Source organism: Elgaria multicarinata, chromosome 7 (assembly GCF_023053635.1).
Source record: "Elgaria multicarinata webbii isolate HBS135686 ecotype San Diego chromosome 7, rElgMul1.1.pri, whole genome shotgun sequence".
Taxonomy (NCBI): Eukaryota; Metazoa; Chordata; class Lepidosauria; order Squamata; family Anguidae; genus Elgaria; species Elgaria multicarinata.
The window spans coordinates 30,866,447-30,882,511 of NC_086177.1; the positions used below are offsets into that span (position 1 = coordinate 30,866,447).

A 16,065-nucleotide genomic window follows, 5' to 3' on the forward strand; every position below is an offset into this window, starting at 1 on the left:
TTTCCTCCAGGATTTGAGAACATGGCCGATAATATGGACGTCACACACAATGTTCAACTTAAGCAGTTGCAAGACTAAGGCCACAGCTAGACCTAAAGTTTATCCTGGGATCATTCAGGGTTCACCCCTGCCTGAGCACTGGATCCCCTGTGTGACACCTAGATGAACAGGTTTGACCCCTGGACGATCCAGGGATAAACCTTAGGTCTAGCTATGGCCTAAATTCCAACTTTTATAGCAAGGGTAAGCAACTTATGACCCTCCAGATGTTTTGGCCTACAACTCCTATCAGCCTTGCCAGCCTAGCCAATGGTAAAGCATGAAGGGTGTTGTAAGCCAAAACATCTGGTAGGCCACAAGTTTCCTATTCCTACTTTATAGGAAAGATAAAGTTATAATCCAGCCTTCCCCAACCTAGTGCCCTCCAAATGTTGGACTAAAAATCCCATCATCCCCATGGCTAAGATGATGAAAACTTTAGTCCAACACAACTGGAGGGCACCAGGTTGGGGAAGGCTGTTCTAATCAGTTGCTTCACTCGCTTTCGGCAGGATTTAGTGTCCCAAGGACTCGGGCAATCCCCCAGCTGCTTCACTGAAGACCGCACTATTCATCAATTTCTACATTTGGTATGAAGAGCCGGATTTACAGTTTTCTCTTGGGTATTAATTATATCCACAGCAAGTGACAGAGCGGCAAAAATGAAACGGCAATCCAGTGCATTTTCCAAAGCAATTCAGGAGGGAAGATGCACTGGGTTCTCAAGGAAGGGTTTTAGATGTCTCTTCCACCAAAGCAAAAGCATGGTGGTAGATTTAGACCTGGGAGATCCAGGGACAAATACCTGCTCAGCCATGGGGATTACTGGGTGAACATGGGCTATGTCTCAGCCTGATCTGTGCTTCAGGACCTCACGTAGCAAGGCTAGGGAAAAGAAGATCTCTTCCTGAGTCCATGCAGAGCTGCTGCCGATCAGTGTAAAATGCATTGGACTAAACCAGCCTGTCTCAACTTCTGGTTCCTTGACGTTGTCAGACTACAACTCCCATCATGCTGGATGGTGGAGATGGGAGTTATAATACCACATCACCTGAGGAGCCATGTCTGGAAAAGACTCAGTATAAGGTAGCTTCAAGTGAGCAAATTATTTTTACTCCTACTTTTTGAAATCATGCTCAACGGCTGTTGTTACACTTAAGATGAGTAATGTTTTATTTCATTAAAATATACTGGAAACAGATCTTGTAAAAGAGTTAGAATTCACAATAATTTATTACTATTTACATTAGCAGACTTTGTTTCACAAGTATTATACAAAAGAATACTGAAAAGGTTCACAGGAGAAGGGGGAGATGTACCATTTTCTTCAGAGCTGAGCGGGGGTGGGGGTACAGAACATCTCACTTGGAATGTATTCTCTCCCACCACACCCCATCCCTACACATAAATTCTGGCAATTACACTAATACAGGCCTGTCTACACTACAAGCATGTATCAGTTTTATGCCAGTTTAACTGCCATTCCCCCCCCTCTCATGAGTACTGCAGTTGATGTGGGTGTTGACAATTCTGTTCAAAATCCCTTGCCCTCCTCACAGAGATACAGTTCGCAGGTTCCCTTGGGAGAAGGAATGACCATTAAACTAGTTGTGGAGTATAGTGTAGGTCAGTGGTGGGCAGAAGGTAGGCTGGAATCTACTGGTAGATGTCTGGTGATTTTTAGTGGATCAAGAGGGGCTCCAATTCCCAGTTGTTTAACAATAGTATTTCGAGGTCTAAATTAAACTGTTGGAATCCCTGATCGGTGAGTCACTCATATATACATTTGTATTAGTGCATGCAGTCATCCCAGTCTATGACTAATGGGGTGTAGCAGATAACCAGCTCTGCCCCCTGTGTGAACAGAATGTTGGATAAGATGGACTCTTGGTCTGATCCAGCGTGGCTCTTCTTAAATTCTTAAGCCACCATTTTACATCTGGATTGAGAGGTTCTAGGAAGAAGAAAAAAAGCTAATCCCAGAAGCCTGAAGTCAGCCCTCCCCTGGTGTAGATGTGCTTTTAGTAAACAGCACAATCACAAAGTGTGGTGAGTGACCTGTGACAGCAGGTGCTTTGTCGTCCCATGAGCTGGAACCAAAACCAAGGTTAACACAATACCACTCAGTAATTCAAAGGGGTTAAAGCCCGCTTCTGCTGCCACCTCAAGAACTCCATGTCAAGAGCTTTGAGTATGCTCATCAGACTACTGTCACAGCAGAACCAGTTCTCTCTCCTCATCCATATCATACTTCCTGCCTCAGGCCTAGGAGGTTGTGGGCTCTCCCCACACTAGAGGCATTCAAGAGGCAGCTGGACAAGCATCTGTCAGGGATGCTTTAGGGTGGATTCCTGCATTGAGCAGGGGGTTGGACTCGATGGCCTTGTAGGCCCCTTCCAACTCTGCTATTCTATTATTCTATGATCTTGTCCCTGAACCACTTTCTTCATGGAGTGCAAAAGCTACTCATTCTTTTCTCCTAGTCAGAGGCCACCTGACTAGGAGAAAAGAAGTTTGAAAACCAGTATTGTCAGGACTGCAATTCCATCCACCCTAGCCAGCATAACCAATGGTGCGGGATGATGGGACCTACAGTCCAAAAACATATGGAAGGCCACAAGTTGTCCACCTTTGAGCTAAGAGCTGCAGGTATCATAGGCAGGAACTACACAATTTTATAACAGTTTATAATGGTATTGATAAGTGTTGGGGCCCACGACACATTCCATATACCATTTTCAAGCCACTTTCGATGTGTTGAATCCTGCTTGGTGTAGATCTGGCCATGGACTTTTAAGGGAAGTATAGCTCCTCCTGGGGAAAGAAGCCACACTATGCAAACCTCTACCTCAGTCTTCTCCAACCTGCTGCCCTCTAGATGATCTGGACTACCACTCCCAGAATCCCTTGATGGCTGGAACTGATGAAGTCCAAAACATCCAGAGGGCAGCAGGTTGGGGAAAGTTGCTCTACCTGCTGGCCAGCTTTTAAAAGAACAGGGGTGCTGTTTCAATCAACACTAGAAATTAAGCAGGGGAGGAGGAATAAGTGAGCTGGTGAAGTGGTTTCTTCAGGATGCAGGGTCAGGTGGGGTGAAGGAACATGATAAAACAGTAGTCCCCAAAGTTTTTGGACCCACGCACATATTTGGGAATTTGAGAAACTGCTGTGGGCACCAACACAAAATGGCTCCCATGGAGGATATGGCGTAGTCACATATTGACTGCTGTGTGGGCCTGACTAGTCAAAAGAGATGGGGGTGAAATAGCAAGGCTAGAAGCTGGGAGAAAGGCGGAAATAACAAGGCAAAGGGGGTAGAGGAGAGAGAAAGAGTGTGGCTGGAGGCTAGGGGGGAGAAGCAGCGAGAAAAAGAGGTGTGGGGAGAAATAGTGAGGCTAGAGAATGGGAGCGGAGAGAAACAGTAAGATAAAGAAGTGAGTGGGAGAGAAAGAGCAAGGCTGGGGTCTAGGCCTGGGAAAAGAGAGAAATAGTGAGGAAATGAGCTGAGTGGAAAGAAATAGCTAGGCTAGAGGCTGGGAGTGAAGAGACAGAGAGCGAGCAAAGGGGGAAAGTCAGTGTGGACTGAAGAAAATTGGGTGGGGCCAGGAAGCAACCCTTTCATTCTCTTCCAGGCCACTGAACAGCTGGTCAGCGGCATTTTAGAAGGGGGCAGGGAGTGGAGAGCTTTGTGGGTGCCGGTGGAAGTCCCTGAGGGTGCCGCGGCACCCACTGGCCCTGTGATGGGGACCTCTGTGATAGAATATAGCTTTATATGAGCACATGGGCATGTCTGAAGCTTATTTCTGAGTAAATGGACCATAAAGGGAATTCTGCCACATTCCAAATTTAGCAGGCAGGCACGCTCTCCTTATTCCCTACTGTACTGATGTTGATATTGTGTGGCTATGAAACCCTCTTATGCAAAATCGGATTTACCTCAGAAGTTGAGCACATGCTGCAGCAGCCATTGGTTTGCCTCTGAAAACAACCTTCCCCTGGTGCGTGATCCCTGTCCCAGTCATAACATGAAGATTTACCTTAGTACATGGATCAGCACAATCGTGCTGTGAATCCCCTCTTTGTGTTCCTTGGGGCACAATCCTATGCCTGTTCAGACTGAAAAAAAGTCCTCCAACTCCCAGCATTCTCCAGTCAGCCATCTCTCAAGGGGAGAGATGTGGGGACATTCACCATTTCAGACTGCTTCTTTGTGGCAAAAACCAGTTGTTCCAGCCCCTACGTGAACCAAGTGACATAAAGGTATGTAACTCTCTAATGTAAACACTGTAATACTGAGAACTGCAAACATTTCCTGGTCCTGGAGGGGAAAAACGCATAATGACATTTCTAGCAGAACCCTCAGAAATTCAGAGTACTTAAAATAATGGGGTTTCCCTTTCTTAGGATGTAACTTCCTTGTTTCCTCTGTTGTTTTTACTATTATTACTATTAATTATTATTATTATTATTTCAAGTGAGAAAGACAGGCCCTTAAACGCTTAAATAAAACCTCAGGCTTATAAGTTAAATTAAGCAGTCCCTTTATGTGCTTATTTCCTGTTAGGCACACATGACATAAGGCATCAGTGACTCTGATATCTCTCAATGAACAAACAACCTTGGCAGTTGTTATAAGCTGTCACTCTGAGGAATAAGGAAAAAAGCAAACTGGTGTCTGAACACAGGAGGCCTTTCAATGCAAACGGTTAAAAAATATCATGATGGCTGGAGGGAAATGAAACGTGGATGGCCTTTGCAAGTTTCCCTGTACAACGGGTGGCACTGATTTTTCCACTGCCAGTGTTTTGTCAATGCCGCTGCATGGTAGATTTCTTTGAGCCTGTCTAGCCCGGAACCCGCTTGCTCCATTCCTTTGGGCAAAATGGAGTCTCTTTGTCCCTTAGGAGAGAGCTCACCTCCTTGCAAGGTGCTTCCATGGGCCACAGTGAAGATCCAAGCCTTTGCTATCTGCTTCAAGATCTATTTTTGCAGCTAGCCCTTTTCGGCCTGGCATGACACACCTCAAGCATGCCTCACACGTGCGAAGTGATGGGGCGGGAAATGTCATGGGGAAAGGCGCCCGCTTGATCTCGGCCAGGAAGTCTGTTCGTACGGACTCAGTCCAAAATATCCGTTTCAAATGGGACCAGGTGGTAGTAGGACAAGTTGGTGACGTAAGCGGCTGGGTCATCGCTGTCCTCGAGCTCAGGGGTAAACTCGCTAACGTTCTCAAACCTAGAAGGGGACAAAGCAAAGCATTAAGGGCATTCTGTTTTGTGCATGTTACTGTACAGAAAAGGGGAGAAATATGCCTTAGATGGAACATACTGAGTAGACAAGAAATAAAATTCTTGTGGACCGATAGAAAGATCTCTAGGTGTAAGGAAGCCCTCCAGATGTGTTGGGCTGCACAATGGCCATGATGGCCTGGGAACAATGGGAGTTGCAGTCAGGGGGTTTTCTACATGAAGCTTTTAACTCGTCACTTTACTGAGGCTTCTGCTTCCGGATGCCTTCTGAGATTAAGATCGGCTCCTTTACACATGTTTTTTTCCCCTAAGGTTTTTCTTTCTCTGCCTTTCGATATGTTCCATTACACCACTAGGTTGCATTGTGGTGTAATGGAATTGGGCAAATACACCGGGGTTTCATGCCACTATTCAGGGAAATATCACTCTCCTCATTAGAAGAAGAAGAAAAACTTAAAATGCTTGCAAAGTACCGGAGGAGCCCTGGAGGGAAATGATATCGTGTAAACTACCCAAAATGAGGAACCGCAAACTACCCAAAATGAGGAACCACGAGTGCACAATAAATGCCTCATGCAGAAAGGCTCTAACACATCGGGAGGGGAGCAGGTTGGAGAAGGCTGCTGTAAGATACCAGGGACTCTGGTCCCCAGCGTCTCTCTACCTAGAGATGTGAAGACCTTGGGGGGGGGGGGAATGGAAAAATTGGGGAGGGGAAGGATTCCCACGACTTCAAAATTTCCGGAAATTTGACATCAGCACCAAGGCAACTCTTAGGCAGACAGAGCTACCGTTTAAGATTTGCTGTGCTGCAGTATTTTCAATGTGTGTGTAGCAGCTATATCTTTTCACCCCAGCCTCTATAGTAGGCACAATATACATATTTGCTGTGTTGCAGCACCTTCCAGATAGAGGCCAGAGAGGGGTACTACAGCTCATTAGACAGGCCAGGAGGATGTGGGAAGCTGATATGGGACAGGCTGGCCTTTTATAATTGCTGTTTCACAATTGTTGTTTCTCAGTCTGGGAAACGTCTTGCTAGAGCAGCTGTACAGGTGCCCCTGCTGCCTTTGGAACCTGATTGCCCGTTGCTCACCCAATCTGGATGACAAACCTGCTTCTATCCACTCTGACTTTTCTGTTTGTTTGTTTTGCTGCTCTCAACCTTGATTTCTGCCTGCTCTGGCCCTTCCAATGGGCCCATCAAGACCTCTATCCTGACCAGCAGCAGCAACCTGGGTTCTGACTCAGGCCTTAGCTATACCATGCTATATCCCGGGTCGAACCCTGGGATCGTCCCTGTGAGTCCACATGACGCACAGGGGATCCCAGGATCAGGGAGGGATCATCTCTCCCTTGCCCTGGGATACAGCCCTACATTTTGGGCCTGCTTGGATACAGCCCTACATTTTGGGCCTTTGTGGCCCATTTCTGTGGGTTTACCCGGCTCCGCGCGATTACTCGCACAGAGCCGGGAGCTGCGCACAGGGCGCAGCGCTCCTCAGGAGCACTGCGCCCATCGGGGTTAGGGTGGGGGGAGCGGGGAAATTAAGTGAATTTTTTTAAAAAAAACATTTACCTTTGCGCACGACCGTTCATGCGCTCCTTTGCCTTTAAGAACATTTTTTAAAATGGCGGGCACGACGCCTCTCTTCCTGAGGTCGTCGCACTTTACGTGTAAATAAGGGCGAGATATCGCGTTAATCGCAACACGAGGTCTCCCCTCCTCTCCCCAAGACTTTCAGGTAGTTCTAGCTAAGGCCTCAGACAAGGAAGAGCCAGCCGGGGTCCCCCAGACCAGCAGCAGTGGAGGCAGGGTAACAGAGGCCAGTCCAGGCCCCACCATCATAAACAGGCCCCAGCTGCAGCCGAAGCAACTTCACAACCAACTCATGTGGATTGCGCGCAAGTCACACCTCGGGTTCAGCCTCCATGCTAAATGCACTCAGAGCACAATTTTCCATGTCTTCCCATAAGCAACGAATCGCAAAAGATGCCTTTCAGCTTGACCGAAAGCTAGGTCGCCCTGACGAGTCATTTCTATTAGTCAAGTTGCTTCATTTTACTTGGGTGAGGGATGGAGGAAGGAGGTTAGCTAGAAAGCACTTGGGTAATGAGTCATAATTGAATCCCAGAATCTTCCTATTTCACCCTGAAAAGCTTTGGCAACTGCTCCAAAGGCCTCTGTGCTTAGCAACATACTGAGCAGCAGAGAATAAAATCTAGTCTTTTCTGTAGTTCTGAAAATGAAGATGACGCCACTTCTTTGGCTATGGGTTTTGCAACAAGTAAATACCACACACACACACACAAACACACACCACCTGTTTCTTCCATTTTTATTCTTTCCCTGATAAGGTTTACCACTTTCTGTGAGATCACCCAGTGATAGTTCACATGACCAACATGAATGTGGTGCTGCAGAGGAATGTTAAGAGGCTCTGGAGGCAGAGCTTGGCATCTGATGAAGCATGTGACTGGCCACAAATTAGCTTGTAACTCAACCCTCTTCTACTGTCTCATTGCATAATGGTGCAAACTGGCTTGCTGGAGGTGTGTTGAATACTGTAGGTTGAGATGCAAGTACATTTCTAGTTCTACTCATTACTTCCACATATTGTATAAATTGCCCTTCATTTCAGGGTGAATTCACCCAACCATGGTGCTAGTTGAGTCATGTGGTAGCTTGGATCACAGTTTACTTGTTTTGAGCGGATCGTGTGAGAATGCCATCAAATGCCCAGGTTAATATTGGCCACACCACTTACTGTGACTAGTTACAGATTATGGGTGGGGGGGAAAGACTTGCAAAAAAGAGGACACTGGGATGCACAAAAATTGCATATGTTAATGTATATGCATAGATGCAAACTTAGAAATAATTACTATAATTTAAATAGGAATATAATACATCTCACCATAGTGGGGAAGACTGAACCCAGGTGACTTGTGTGCCTGCTCAGCGTGCCGTCTAGGTGCTAACTACTGATGGGTAACTTCAAGATCCCTGCTCTCCATTTATCTTTAAACCAGACTTGGACTGGACAATCCGAATAGAGGACACCTTCAAATAGAAGACTGTGTTCTGACAGACTTTCAAATAGAAGACTGTACTCTGTAAAGTAGAACACATGGACACCCTAACACTACCACCCATGTTTCATAAGTTGGGTTCCATGACATGGGCACAACCAGTTGGGCTTTAGGCCTGTGCTGGTGCCCCTATATGACCTGTTGCTCATGCCACTATTTATTTATTTATTTATTTATTACATTGTTATACCGCCCAATAGCCGAAGCTCTCTGGGCGGTTCACAAAAATTACAATATTGGTGAAGACCATGTTGAGCATTTTTATAGAAAAATGGTCTAAACATTTTAGAAATGCCACAGAGAACCTGACTTTGTGTTCAGTGGCTGTGGGGAATGGCCCTCATGACAGTCATAGACAAAAGAGGTTTACATTTTAGCTAAACAGAAATGAAATGTGTTTGCATTCTTTTGCCTCCCTCTTGTTTTGACATTTACTACCCCTAGTTTCATGGTAATTGCAATTTAAGATATACTTCTTTTGAGGGTGAAGGTTCACTCTTGTATTATCTAGACGTGACCTAAATAATGATCTGAGAAGGCATTGAGCTATAAATACTTTATGGAATAACTGGATGATTTCAAAACTAATATCACTGCCACAATGAAAACTTCCTGAAGGCTACAGCATCTGAAAAACAATCCGGTGTTGTTCCAGACACATAAAGCCTCAAAAAAGGAAAGAGTGCCACCTACTGAATTAAAAGTATCTCCTGAAGGATGTTGGGAATACTTTTCTGCTTCCTATTTAAGCAAGTATTAATTCACACATACACACACACACACCAATCACCTTGCAAGTCTGTAAATTCTATACAGGCAGGTTCGCCCACTTCACACCCATGCTGAAACTTGGGCCACAGCTAGACCTAAGGTTTATCCTAGGATCATCCAGGGTTCGCCCCTGCCTGAGCACTGGATCCCTTGTGTGTCACCTACATGAACAGGTTTGATCCCTGGATGATCCAGGGATAAACCTTAGGTCTAGCTATGGCCTTAGGCAGAGTGTGGCTTCTCTTCCTGCCAATAGAATTAATTAAAATTAACTCGGGTACTAGTGGAGTATTTTGTTGCATGGAATGTGGTCGTATGAGTGTCAAAGGATTTCTATGGAAAAGTAGATAGCTCAAATGAAGGGGGGATGCACAGAGATCCTTGTACACAGCTGCATGCGCTGTGTGCAAGGATCAGAGGACTGGAACCTTTGGCCCTGGCCACATGACATTACAGACCAATGATTGAGGCAGGTGGCTACTAGGAGGAGGGCCTTCTCTGCTGTGGCATCCCGGCTGTGGAATAAGCTCCCTAAGGAGGTTCGCCTGGCACCTACACTATATTCTTTTAGATGTCAAGTGAAGACCTTTTTATTCTGTCAGTATTTTAACAGTCTATAAATTAACGTTGTATTTCTGTACTGCTGCTGATTTTATCCTGGTTGTGCTTTTATATTGTATTTTATATCATGTTTTTATACTGTTGTTTTGTACTTTGAATAGTTTTAATTTTTGTGAACCGCCCAGAGAGCTTCAGCTATTGGGCGGTATAAAAATGCAATAAATAAATAAATTAATCCATTTTATTGCAACGCTTTTTTGTTTTGTTTTTAGTATTTTCTCCTTTCCTTCCTCCCCTTGTCTTCTGTCTCAACAAATGAAGAGTTCATCTTTTATACCGCAAATATTTGAATTCTTGAAGATACTGTTACCTGTAGCTAATTAAAAGCTATTTGAGTGACTCATCAATCACCTGCCACAATAGAATCTCCCAGGAATTGTCTACAATGAAAATCCAACTGTCAGCATAGCTGTCTATGAAAACTGTATTTAATAGTTTGATGTGGGTGCTATATATAAACTCAAATCCTGCACAAGCGCCTATCGTTATCACAATGTTTGCAGTAGGAAAAAAATATTTGCAGGCAAAATAAAGTCAAATAAAATTGTTTTTAGCATTTGCTATGTTTCAGATTAGTACCACAGTGCCCTCTCCCTATGCCTGGTAGTCTTATTGCAGGGGTTAACAGCCCAATTCATGATTAAAAAAAAACAGGTGCAGTATGAATTCCAGTGCAACATAGGGTGAATACAAAACCGAGAAATAAATTCAAAGAAAATAAGAGCATTCATGACATTATTGGAAGGGAGAGGAGGTACGTTTCCTATTATTCACTAGGTTTTGAAAGGCTGCTTGATTGCTCCTGCACTGGAGTGATACATTAGATACGTGACACCTTTCTGCCACACATTACAATGGGAAACGGTGAGACCCATGAATCTCCATTTTATATGATGCTGTATATAGGGGGATTCAGAAGTGAAAGGAATTGATAGTTCTTACATCTTTGCTTCTTATGAATGTCCAAATAAATTCTAATTTTTAGATTCACAATACCGCCATGTTACAGAGGGGAAAAGTACAAATACAGGTATCTCAAAGCACTGTCACTGGGATAGGTGTACTTATTAAGTAGGGAATGACTAATGGAATTTAACAGGAGAGTGGCGTTTTGGAAGGAAAGGATAGCTCTAACCCTTCCCCTTCACTCCTTGGCCCTAGCTGCTCCGTCTCATCACCTGTCCTTCTTCTACTTCGATCCTTCCTCTGCCAAATTTCTATTCCCACTTAACTCTTCCTGCATACCTATATATTTCCCCCAAATACTATGGAACATACAGTGCCCTCTCCCCAAAGTTCGATCCCAAATTTCTCCCACCCCAAAGTTTGATCCCAAAGAGATCTCCACTCTTCCCCCATGTTGCACCAACCTTATTTATTTATTTATTTATTTATTTTATTACATTTATATACCACCCCAAAGCCAAAGCTCTCTGGGCGGTTTACAAAAGTATGGGGAACACATTCCCCCTCCCTTTAATCTCTCACTCCAAAGTTGGATCCTGTTTGGGAAAGGGAATGGGAAAAGAGGCAATATGCAATCTTCCTCCTCCCAAGCCAGTTCCTAACATTTTGTTTCTTGATCACATGGAGCAGGATACAGATGGGCAAGGGCATTGAAAGATCACGTATACTTACAAATGTTCTGCTGAATCAACATCCAAGTGCTTTTCTTTTCCATTTGGTATACTGTGATCAATAACTATTGTTTCAGTATTGGCTAAACAAAATCCGTTCGATCGCATGATTTCTATGGAAGAAGGAAATGAAAAAAACATCAAAAATAAGTCCAGAAAGGTGGGGGAAAATGCATGCCTATCCCAGAAATGAGATTACAATACTTCAAATACCTTGAGTGAAAGGAGACCTAGGCCCTTTCTACACCTAAGGATTATTCTAGGAAAATGGAGGGATCGTCCCTGCCTGCTCCTGGGATCCCGTGTGTCATTTGGATGCACAGGGATGATCCCAGGATGATCCCGGGGAAAAAGGCAGGTGTAGAAACGGCCAGAGTTTTAAATTTCAAAATGAGTACATAGATATGTTTTCTTTTAAGCATTTCTACTTTATGGTGTAGGCCTTAGTTATAGAAAAATTCTGCATCATCTGCTGGATAGAATGTAATAATAAAATAAATAAATAGTTTCTATTGAAAGAACTGGCAAATTCCAATTCACTTCAAAGGTACAGAATCATGTGGTCATTTCTATTAGTCTTCTTCACAAAGTCCCTGAATACAACACATCAATGATGTAAACATCCTTGGATGAACTGTAAGGGAAAGATGGCGGACAGGGTGGGGAGGGAATGAAATCCAATAATTTCCTTACCACACTTAGTGTCTACAGCCACCTCTAAATCAAATCACACAGCAATTTTTCTGTATCGTGACTTTTCGATACCTTGTGTAACTGTTTACCGCTGTTCAAAATGGCTGCAAAATGGTCCCAGGATACCCACGAGCCACATTGACCTAAAATAGCTCTTCAAGCTCCCACCCCCCACCCCATCATCTTCTTATGGTTCTTTATCTTTAAACCAGACAAACAGGACTCCCCTCTGTAACGTAGAACACATGGCCGCCATAAGAGTGTGGAGAACCAGTCCTATAAGAAAAGACTGAAGGAACGCTGCATGTTTAACCTGAACAAGAGAAGACTGAGGGGGGACATGAAAGCATTCTTTAAATACCCAGTGGGCTGTCAGATAAAAGAGGGCAAAGAGCAGGACTAGACCTAATGGGCTTCATGTTACAGAGAGGGAAAAGTGCTACTGAACATTAGGATAATTTTTTGATTGTAGGAGCAGTTTGACCATGGAACCAATTCCCTAGAGGGGTCATGAATTCTTGCTTGTGATCTTCAAGTACAGTCTGGACGGCCATCTGTTGGTGATTCCTCAATTAAGGATTGATCACTGTTCCTCAGTTAAGGATTTTCTTAATTGAGCAGGGGCTTGGACTAAATCAAGAGTGGGCCACTGGCATTTTGTACAGCCTCCCACTGCCACTGAAATCCGGTGGCTCAGCAGCAGTGGTGGGCTGGAAGCTTCAAAATAGCCCCTATTTTAAAGCAAAATAACCTCTTTGTGCTGAAGTTTCAGCTTGCCACCAAATTTCAGCAGCAAACCAGAACTTTTCCCCTTTAAAATCAGGGGGAGATTTTGAAGGTTTTTTCCGTGTTTGGTAGCAAATTCAGCAGTGGCAGGTCAGGGGTTCAGCAGGGACAATGTAGGCGCCCGCCCCTGGACTAGATGGTCTACACAAGGTCCCTTCCAACTCTCTAGCGATAGTTGGACACCTACTGAGGGCCCAGACCACAGCAGGGGCCAACTTACAAAAGCCCCTGGAGTTGCTCCTCCTTTTCACCACTACAATTCACTTGTTCGCCTGCCTCTTGCTCCGGCCCACACAAATGGTGGCGGTGAGAAAGAGGAGTGGCAGATGCCCCAGCTCACTGACTCTCTGCTTGTCAAACAAGCTAGGATGAGGAGCAAGTGATGCTGAGACGGGACACGCATTGAACGAGGGGGACCACTGAGGTGTATTGTTCAAAGACCATCAGAAATCTGGACCCAACACTGCTTAGGATCGCTAGTGCTTCCTTCATAAAGGGCCAGGTCACACACGTCACGCTGGCTTATTCAAAATGGCAGTGGGCTGATTTCATTGTGTGAACCAGGTCACCGTGACAGAAACACTTTAAGACAGAGGTTGTAAGCTTCTCAGTCTTCAATTAGTGTGGGAGGCTAAAGCTCTGTTGCCTTGAACGGAATTTTGCCAAGCAATGACAGACTTCAGTAACAGATTTTCAAAGACCGGGGGTGGGGAGTGGGTTGGCACAGAAAAATGAAAGACTCTTGTATCTGACATGCCAGAGTTCTGTGCAAAAATAATGAGAGATTTTATCTAATTAGGTAGAGCCTTTGAAAGCCAGAACCTTTGATCTATGAACCATGTCAGACTAACCTGACTATGTGAGATACAACGAAATCTTCTTGTATTTATGTTTTTCAATATATTCTCACTCTTTTCATTCAGACGTAACACTTGAGCAGGAGAGGGAGTTTCTTTTGTTCATTCTGAGTTCAGTAAAACATTTTCATTGTTAATGTTGTGTCGGTTCCCTGTCTATGTCTCTTCCTTCTCCCCGACCAGGAAGTGCACTTAAACTATGACTCATCGTCAGCAACAAAAGATTGCACTGCAGAATTAAACTCAAGACTCAAACGTGTTTCCATCTGGTAGACTTGATTTTCTATTCTTTTCTTTCTTCCTCTTCAGTCTGGAGAGGGACTGTTTTGGGAACAGGCTTTTCTTCAGTGAACACAAAATGTGTTCTCCTTTCTTTTGACGAGACGAGTTGCCAACCAAGCTGCGGCAGCCCCAGCGTGAAATGTGAAGAGAAATGCCGTTTTCTCCTTCTCTCCTCGTGTCCTCAAGACTACAGCTTTTCTCTCCCAAGGTCATATACTAGCTTTAACACCATGTATTCTAACAAAAAGTATGAGAAAACTGAAAAGCATCCAGCACAGATCCAAAAAGAGAGAGCGAGTCTCAAGATGCTGGGGGAAATAGTTTATTCTTTAAGAAGCCCAATGCGTTTGGGCCCAATATATTACTCGGGGCCCTCCTCAGGGGAATTCTTTAAAACCCTTGAGAACTCTGCCAGGTTGCCTATCTTCAAATGCATGAGACAGTCCTGAGAGAGTTCAAATGCAGCCCTCAGAGGATTCCCATCCAGCCGCGGGACCTGTCCTCCTCACCCCCATTCCTTGGCTTCCATGCTCTCTGCAGAGGCAACAGCTTCTCTTCCTCCACAGCCAGCAGGGAAAAGCAGCTAACTGCAGGCACTGGAGCCTGATTCTGGGGATTGGGAAGTGGGGGAGCATACTTGAAATCAAGATGCGATCCTTTTTTGACTATGCAAATTACAGGTTCAGACACCTGGCCCCCTCCAGACTGGGACCATAGTGGAGGCAATGGGTTAAAGTCCCCTACATCCAATGCCAGAGTCATGATCACGATTGGGGCCTAAGAGCCTGAAAGTTGCATTGGTGTGGACGAATGAATGGGGATGGTGCTTTCGTGCATGAGCTTCTCTACATGAGCGATTTATTGCACGTTCATGATTGGCCACTCGTGGAAGTTTCCGGTTCTTTTACATGATGCCAGGATGTCTCCTGCACCTTCACCCTTTATCTCGCTTTTTAGAAGATCAGAGATAATGCACTATTTAAAATTATCACAAGATATCACGGGCCACTAGATGGTGATGTTTCATCTAACTTTACGGAGCATTACTGAGAGGGGAAGTTTTCAATTACAAATCACGTGGTCACCGTTGGTTGCCATCTAAAGGAGCTGTAACCAATGGGGAAAAAACCAAATAAGGAAAAATAGTAACGATGCATTTCTCCCCTTAATGTCGTGTGTATGGCTCTAGCCTTACCCACTGTTGGCATGTGGCCTCTGACACATTAACCCCAAGTAAATGCAGCCCTGATATAGACATTCTGCAGCACCTAACTAAATTCAGAAGTTTGATAGTGATGGAAGGAATTGTTGCCTTGCCACCACAGCATATCTTCCGTCCTCTATGTGACTGACCAATCACCTATTTTCCCTCCTAACATCAGCCCAGAACACGTAATGGTGTTCCCCAGCCAGCTGACCTAATTGCTACTGAAGTCCAGCCAGCCAAGTGCCATGCCTCTGAAAGTGTCCAGTTTCAAAGCAAATTAGAGGAGAGTGGGAAACAATGCAGTGATTCTCATTTTTGGAAAAGAAATCCTTGGATAAGCCTTAGGAAAAGAAGAGGATAGGACAAAAGCAACTCTCTTTTGAATCATACAGGTGAGGAACGGTGGTGTTGAGCAGGAAACAATAATATTCACTATTGTGGCAGGTCTTGCAGCAAGTTGATAACTCTTACCTGATATTTTGACTGGACTTTGAAAACTTGGTTGAATTTTATGGACATTGTCATTTTTTAACACCTGATCTAACGGTGATCTTTCAAAGAAGGTGAGGACAACTTCAGATCTAGAGTACTGGAGAAAAAGGATCAAGGAGAGAATTATAATTAGGGGGGATCGGCAGGGAAAACCCATCTAAGACTTCATACTCAGGGTCAAGCTAGATGTACCTTATCCTAAGCATTTATATTTACAGAAGCAGGGAGTCCCAAAGATATCCTTGCAACTTGAAACCCCACTGGTCAGAAGAAGCCAACAGTTGCTTTTACAGGCACTGGCCCTTTTAACTGGTTAGATGCAGCACTCAGGGGGCGGG

The 16,065-nt window shown here is 44.6% G+C and overlaps 1 protein-coding gene across 1 annotated transcript in view; it reads right to left on the reverse strand.

The window, feature by feature from the left end:
• Positions 1–2,452: 2,452 nt before the first annotated feature.
• The window catches only part of PXDC1 (PX domain containing 1), a 37,264-nt gene continuing 23,651 nt past the window's right edge, over positions 2,453–16,065 (reverse strand). The window contains exons 3-5 of the mRNA XM_063130336.1: positions 15,707–15,824; positions 11,412–11,523; positions 2,453–5,274 (exon numbers count right to left, since the gene is read on the reverse strand). Of these exons, the coding sequence (XP_062986406.1) occupies positions 5,157–5,274; positions 11,412–11,523; positions 15,707–15,824 (348 nt within the window). The 3' untranslated portion in view covers positions 2,453–5,156. The remainder of the gene's footprint in view (positions 5,275–11,411; positions 11,524–15,706; positions 15,825–16,065) is intronic.